Source organism: Sinocyclocheilus anshuiensis, unplaced genomic scaffold, assembly GCF_001515605.1.
Source record: "Sinocyclocheilus anshuiensis isolate Anshui unplaced genomic scaffold, SAMN03320099.WGS_v1.1 scaffold640, whole genome shotgun sequence".
Lineage (NCBI taxonomy): Eukaryota > Metazoa > Chordata > Actinopteri > Cypriniformes > Cyprinidae > Sinocyclocheilus > Sinocyclocheilus anshuiensis.
Window position 1 is genome coordinate 629256 of NW_015554127.1, and position 8077 is coordinate 637332.

Sequence of the window (8077 nt, forward strand, 5' to 3'; positions counted from 1 at the left end):
TCATTCACACTTTCACATGTGCTGCTGATATGATTAGTCAATTAATGTTAGCTGGTCATTTTGTGTCAGGATCAAAAAACTGTGAAATGTGTGTTTTTGTGACAAGTTAATTTTTTTGGCCAGCTTTTAGTAATGATTTAAAATCCATCTGATCACTCTACACAATAATCTAGAAGCTTAAGCAGCAAACTTTGCAAAACACAAAATTTATGTCACTGCCAAAACGTTTGGCCATGATTGTACACCTTGTCACATAGCAGCTTTTAGACCATGCTGGAAAATGCACGGATCATCACCAAATTGCTCCTGGATCATTGGAAGAAATCGCTCTAGCAGGACGTTTTGACAATTCTTTATTCATGGCAGTGTTTTTGGGCAGAATTATGAGAGAGCCCACTCCCTTGGTTGAAAAGCAACCCCACACATGGATGGTCTCAGGATGCTTCATGTGTGTTTTTGTGACAAGTTAATTTTTTTGGCCAGCTTTTAGTAATGATTTAAAATCCATCTGATCACTCTACACAATAATCTAGAAGCTTAAGCAGCAAACTTTGCAAAACACAAAATTTATGTCACTGCCAAAACGTTTGGCCATGATTGTACACCTTGTCACATAGCAGCTTTTAGACATTGTTCTGTTTTTTGTTATGAGTCAGAAATGACAATGAGGCAGCTTCGCGCAATACAAAGTCAATGGAGAGGGTTGGATTGTTTCAATTCACAATATAACTCACAATATAAATATGAATCAACAAGGTTAGATGATTGTAGTTTAAAAATACCCTAACTCTCCTCTCAAATAAATTAAATAAATCAAATAAATTCCCCCTATAAGAGCCACCTAAAGGGGGAATTTCCCCCATTTTTCAAAACGAAATTCAGGCTCTGAAAAACATTGTCAGTGTCACTTTCAGTAAGAATTGCAACTTCATTTTCTGCTATAGAGAAGCCATATGTATATGGATGTATAGAATATGTATATCTCAATATTTTAATAAATTGCAAAATGCTGAATAATCAATCAAAGCCTACTGATAAATCAGTGAAATAATCAATGATTAGTCTATTAATCATTCTAATAATTGTTAGATTCATTTATCAAAATAATGATTTGTTGCAGCCCTATTAATACAGTGGGGAAAACAATTATTTGATCCCCTGCTGATTTTGTAAGTTTTCCCACTTACAAAGAAATGAAGGGTCTATAATTTTTATGGTAGGTTTATTTTAACAGATAGAGGCAGAATAAAGTTTATAAATTGATTTGCATTTCAATGAGTGAAATAAGTATTTGATCCCCAAGCAAAGCATGACTTCGTACTTGGTGCAGAAACCCTTATTGGCAAGCACATAGGTAAGATGTTTTTTGTAGTTGGTCACCATGTTTGCACACATCTCAGGAGGGATTTTGGTGTACTGCTTTTTACAGATCCTCTCTAAATCCTCTCTAAGTTTCTTGGCTGTCGCTTGACAACTCAAAGTTTCAGCTCCCTCCACAGATTTTCTATAGGATTGAGGTCTGGAGACTGGCTAGGCCACTCTAATGACCTTAATGTGCTTCTTCTTGAGCCACTCCTTTGTTGCCTTGGCGGTATGTTTCAGGTCATTGTCATGCTGGAAGACCCATCCACGAGTCATCTTCGGGTGTTCGGGCTGAGTCAAGGAGGTTCTCGTCCAAGATTTTACAGTACATGGCCCCGTCCATTTGCCCCTCAGTGCGGTGAAGTCATTCTGTACCCTTAGCAGAGAACAGCCTCAGTGCATAATGTTTCCACCTCTGTGCTTGACTGTAGGGATGGTGTTCTTGGGGTCATAGCAAGGATTTCTCTCCCTCCAAATACGGCGAGTCGAGTTGATGCCAAAGTGCCCAATTTTGGTTTCATGTGACCACAGCACTTTCTCCAAAGCCTTCTCGGAATCATTTAGTTGTTCATTGGCAAACTTCAGATGGGCCTGTACATGTGCCTTGTGGGCGCTGCAGGATTTCAATCCATTACCATGTTACCAATGGTTTGCTAGATGACTGTGGTCCCAACTTCCTTGAGATCATTAACAATGATCTCAAGGCAATTGGAGATGACCTCTACAGCCCTGAATGTCAGCGGTGACCAAGTCAACTAGATGCACCCCAGAGATAGATCCCCTGCGAACTTGCGAAGACCTCGTCACTTCAACGACCATCGGCACGAGACCATGGGAACCAGACAAGTCCTCTGCACAATCTGACCTGTGTTGCAGCCTGGAATTAAACCACCTCATGCTGGTTTCGTCTGGCCAGAGGAGAACTGGCCCCCCGACTGACACTGGTTTCTCCCAAGGTTTTTTCTCCATTTCTGCCACCGATGGAGTTTTGGTTCCTTGTCACTGTCGCCTTTGGCTTGCTTAGTTGGCGATGCTTGACTGATTGCACAGACACTATTGAAAGAGAGCTGAACTGGATGATGACATCCCTGAACCATCAATGAACTGACTAATAAGATACTTATTTCACTCGATCAAATGCTAATCAATTTATAACCTTTTATGTAATGTGCTTTTCTTTCACTTTCTGTTAAAATAAAGCTATGATAAAAATTATAAACCATTAATTTCTTTGTAAGTGGGCAAACTTACAAAATCAGCTGGAGATCAAATCATTATTTTCACCACTTTATTTTGCCAGCACTTTTTTCCAAGTTAAGTTAAGGGGCCAGTGTTCGGAACCATTTAGATTATATTCATTAATATAACAGACACTTCATTCAGAAACTCAAATGAGGAACACAGGTGATTGATTGTGATGTTTGAACATTTCCATTCTCATGAATAACACTCTCACGTGTGACCGCCCCTAAGTTTCAACGAAAGTGATTTTTTTTTCTGGTAGCTTTTGTTTTTATATTAATATATTACATTTTTATAATCATTATATTCAATAAGAATTTTTTTTTTTAAATAAAATAATTATAATGAATTTTCTTGTAACAGATAGCCCAGATTTTGCTGGAAAATGGTGCTGATCCTAATGCAACGGATAAACTAGAATCCACACCTCTGCACAGAGCATCTGCCAAGGGCAACTACAGACTCATTCAGCTTCTTTTAAAAGAGAGTGCTTCTACCAACATTCAGGACTCAGAAGGAAACACACCACTGTAAGTAGAACCACTGTGTAGCAGTGTTATTGTTCTCATAATTATGTATAAATGCTTCCTCAGAGCAGTTCTGCATGAGCGTTTCATTGTTTTTGCCAGTCATCTTGCATGTGACGAGGAGCGAACAGAGGCTGCAAAACTCCTTGTGGAACATGGTGCCAGCATCTACATTGAGAACAAGGAAAAGATGACGCCTCTACAAGTGGCTAAAGGTGGCTTGGGCTCAATGTTGAAACGGATCGTAGAGGGTTGAAACGGAAGCTTTTAATTAAGCTGCTGTTCAAGTATGATGAATGCTTGTTTGTGAGAGTATTTGAAAGAAATAAGTTTTTAAAGATGAGGAGAAGAATGATGTTGTGGTCAACGTTCACGTTTTGACAGTTTAAAAGCTCATGACTTGATATGTTGGTCACTTTTCTTGCATTTTATTGAGTACATGAGTTTTAGACTTGCATATAACATTCTGATTATTCTTTGTCTACTTCAGCCATGGATGCTTTATTTCAGTTAAACCTAAAGCTTATTTTGATATTAGTTGGTCACTTAAAATGTAATTTCTAGTTTTGTATCCCTGTGTGAAAATCACGATACCATAGTCTATTCTTCCATCTTGATGCTTGTTTTTTTATAATGAAAATAAATTGTAATTGAATAAAATTTACTGTTATATCTAGTCATATCTAAGTGTTGTCTTAAAAGGTAAATGTAGACTCAAATTAATACAGAGTCGTGCCCGTCATGTACACTATCATCCAAAAGTTTGGAGTCACAAAGATTTTTTCAAGAAATGAAGAATGTTAATGTGCAAGGATGCATTAAATTGATCAATTGAAATTGAAAAGTGACAGTAAATACATTTATAATGTTTACAAAAGATTTCTATTTCAAATGGATGCTGTTTTTTGAACTTTCTATTTATCAAAAAATCTGAAAAATGAATCATGGTTTCCACAAAATTATTGAGCAGCAGTAGCAAATCAGTATGTTAGAATGATTTCTGAAGGATCACGTGACAATGAAGACTAAAGTAATGGCTACAGAAAAAATATAGCTTTGCCAAATAAATTACGTTTTAAAATATATTAAAATACAAAAAAATGTCAATTATTATTTAAACGTTATTTAAATTTTAGTGCGTTTCTTTTTTCACTGTGTTTTTGATCAAATCAATGTAGCCTTGGTGAGAATTTAAGAGGCTTCTTTTAAAAACTGACCATAACTTTTGAACTGTAGTGTAGCCTATATTATACAATTATAAGATGCACTTTTGTTCTTTGTCATTCAGCTAGTAGTTCTCACTTTTTCATGCCCGATATACTCAAGCTTCTGGCCATTCGATTTCTTTTCAAGGAAATATTGGTTATGTATTTAGGCAGACTTCCTCTTACAACAACTGCTGTTAAATATTATAGTTCTGCTAACAATAGTTCTACTACGAACTGCTGACCACACACATTTAAAAAAAAACTCTTATGGATGTATGTCATGCAGTGCCGCCAGCTTGTCAGCAAAAGTTAGGGTAGTGGTAAAGATAACTTCCTCAGACACTAATCTACTGTTTGCCACAATTCCCCATGACGATATCTTATAACAGTGAACATGAAAACCCCCTTCTCGTGCCGTTCTTACATTTTGGGGAGTGGTAAGCTGAAATTTAATGGTGGTTACAGCCCTGCATTCTAGTTCCAAATCCTGTATCAACCAGTCTCATGGTGTAGTTATAAGGAACCAGTGTTCTCAACCATTTAGATTGTATTTATTAATATAACAGACACTTTATTAAAAATCTCACAAATGAGGAACACAGCTGATTGATAGTGAGGATCCAACATTTCCATTCTCATGGATTTCACTCCCACGTGTGGCCATCCCTAAATTTGGAAGAAAATTTGTTTTTCTAGTAGTATTTCGAGAATCTCACTTGCAGTCACATTCGTTACATATAGCTGCTTATACTCAGAACTGGTTCAGTCAGTTTTGAAGAAGCACATAAAGTGTATGCGCCACATATGAATATACGTGACCCTTCACAGGCGTAACCCAGATATGGGGAACCATTAGTTTACCTGGTTTCAAGTTGCACTAATGCCCGGACTATAATTTGACTCAATCAAGATAAATGTATAATAAAGTTTTTGAATGTGGAAATGTAGCTGGGTGCAAGTTTCTAGTTACGTAACCGAAACAGGATGTGAACCACAAATGTGAATGGCTATGGCAAAAATATGGCCTCCTGTTATCAGCTTACATGTATTCATTCTGATTTTAGCAGTGTTGGGGAAAGTTACTTTTAAAAGTAATGCATTACAATATTGCGTTACTCCATAAAAAAGTAACTAATTACGTTACTTAGTTACTTTTTATGGAAAGTAATGCGTTACTTTTTAAATCTGGACAGGGCTTGCTTTGTTTTTAAAATAAAAAAGTTCTATTTTTGGCAAATATAAAAGCCTTTTCACACCAAAAGTGAAATGAATAAGCCTCAGGCTGAAGGGAAAGTACATTTAGATTACGTAGCTCGCGTTACTTGTAATGCGTTACCCCCAACACTGGATTTTAGTGAACGCAAATAGTGCCATAGGCTATATAGAGCACACACTGTACATTGCTACACATTTTCCATTTCAACATTTTTTCAGACCATATTTCTTAGTGAAAATTATTAAGGTAGTAACAATTAAAGGTTATATTGATTCATACTAAATTAGTGTTGTCACAGTACCAATATTTCAGTAGTTGGTACCAATAACAGTAAAATTACACCGTTCTTGGTACCATAGCAAAAACTATTGGAACTATTTCACTATTTTAGCTATTTGAAAAATATTAAATTAGTTAATTATTAATGCTAATAATAATTAAGTAAATAACACATTAAACCGCATGTAGCTTTCAAGTATTTTTCAATTGTTTTCATGACAATAAGAAGATGCACGCTGTAAATCACGTAAGCTGGTCCTCCATTGCGCGAATGCTCCGTTACCTCTCCCTCCTCTAATCACGCCGGATCCGTCACCCCACTTTGTTCCGGGACCTTGCAATTTACAAATTAAACACTGCTTATAAGACATAGGCCCACTTTTGTTTCTTCAATTGTATATAAAAAAGTATTTTTCATTGCAAAATGATTAATCGGGAATGGAATGAGACAAGCACATGGCATTGGTGACACCTGAATAAAAACATTCATAATTCTACTCAGCTGAAAATATAGGAATATGTTTGATATGCTCTCATAAAAAAAAAAAAAACACTGCTTGTAGGAATGCATTTTTCTACATTTTATATTTTATAAAACAAAATAGGGTCAATAATATTCTGGAAACACAAACATTTTCGATAGTCTGTTTTCTTTTTTCCATATTTTTCTAGGTCTGGAAAATACTAAAATCAAACTCCATATCTTTCATACTGCGTAGGAACCCTGTGTGTAATACATGATCATTATTCACTGCACCACTCTTATTGTCCAGTAGCTCAATTTCTCATATATGATATTTAGGGTATAATGAAAAATGTTGTGGTTGGCCTTCTTGTAACGGAGGCGAAATAAAAAGTTTAAAAAAGTTTGCCAAAATTCCGACCGACTTTTCAAATGACCTCAAACTACGAATATTACTAATGCAAAGGTTTAGCTCATTAATATTAAATTGCTTGGAAATTGTACTGGAGAGTCCCCTTTAATTAATATTCATGAGACAAACAGCAGCCAATCATCAATCAATTCATACATCAGGTCCTCCCCCACCTTCTGCGTCGCCTACAACTCATTCATTTGCTTCGTCCAAGAGCAGAAGTGAAGACTGACATCTTTCAAGTACTGAAGTTGATGCCGAGTCAATAACGCGTTTCTTGACCGAAGGTAAGCAGACGATAAGGTTTGTGGCATCGCGGAATGTTAGCTAATGCTAACACTAGTGCGCTGTGCTTAATCTTAGCCTGATTGTCCAGTTAAGGTCAAAGTCCGACCGTGCTCTTCGATGCGGACTCCTTTTGAATGTTTTCCCTGCCTTGGTTGTGTTTTGGAACCAGCTGGAACTTGGAACTAGATGGATATATATATATATGCATGCATGCATGCGTGTGTGTATGGATGTTGATGCATACATAACGTTACATGCATAAAATGCATTTGTTTTCCTTGCTTATATTTTTACAGAATATTAACAGGGCAGGTTGAGCATTGTGAAAGTTCTTTATAATTACATCACGGAGACTGTGTTTATATGTTATACATTACATTTATAGAATCCTTAGATTTAAAGGAAGTCGTAATTCAGGATGGAAAGTTATTTCAGTGCTTTTAAGTGTAGTTTTCATTCAGTTCAAATGACAGTAGCAGAAAAAAAGTCCTGCAAGTTTCTAGGAATTTTCTAATACTTAAGTTTTGGGCAGGACGTCTTTTGACTCTTGGAGTGGCATGTTGTGATGTGTAGAAAGGTGTGATAATTGTCATGCTCATGTCAAGAGGTGATGACATAAGGCGCAGTCATTCCACTTGATTACAAAAAGATAAGACATTTGAAGTGTAATGTCCATGATGTACAACCACATGATGCAAAGATGATGATTTAGTTATGTCCATGTCAGTGTAGTCGAGACAGATGAAGCAGTTCTTTAGTGTTCTTAAGCAGTGAGGATCAGGGTGGATGTTATATCGGAATCACCCTACACATGCTGGAGGCGCTGTTCACATGTGACTGACGAACGCCTCTGTCTCTTAAAGTGACAGAAACTCTGAAAAACTCTTATAATTTTTTGGATTTTTTTTTTTTTATTATTATTATAAACATTCCTAGCTTTGCAATCCTGGTTCAAAGACTGTAGAAATCCGTTCAGTGCGCGTCACTGGTGGATGTGAATCATGCACAAACAATATAAACTAGGGCTGCACGATTAATCGCATGCGATATTTAACGCGCATCTTGTCAGAAAGCCGGTTC

The 8077-nt window shown here is 36.6% G+C and overlaps 2 protein-coding genes across 2 annotated transcripts in view; both read left to right on the plus strand.

Moving 5' to 3' along the window:
• Positions 1–3811, plus strand: part of psmd10 (proteasome 26S subunit, non-ATPase 10) — an 8086-nt gene extending 4275 nt beyond the window's left edge. Inside the window, exons 4-5 of the mRNA XM_016462696.1 lie at positions 2968–3134; positions 3234–3811. Coding sequence (XP_016318182.1) covers positions 2968–3134; positions 3234–3387 — 321 coding nt within the window. The 3' untranslated portion in view covers positions 3388–3811. The remainder of the gene's footprint in view (positions 1–2967; positions 3135–3233) is intronic.
• A 3073-nt stretch (positions 3812–6884) lies between these two features.
• LOC107670164 (E3 ubiquitin-protein ligase XIAP-like) overlaps positions 6885–8077 on the plus strand; it is an 8731-nt gene continuing 7538 nt past the window's right edge. Inside the window, exon 1 of the mRNA XM_016462679.1 lies at positions 6885–6996. The gene's annotated coding sequence lies outside the window, so the exon portion shown is untranslated. The remainder of the gene's footprint in view (positions 6997–8077) is intronic.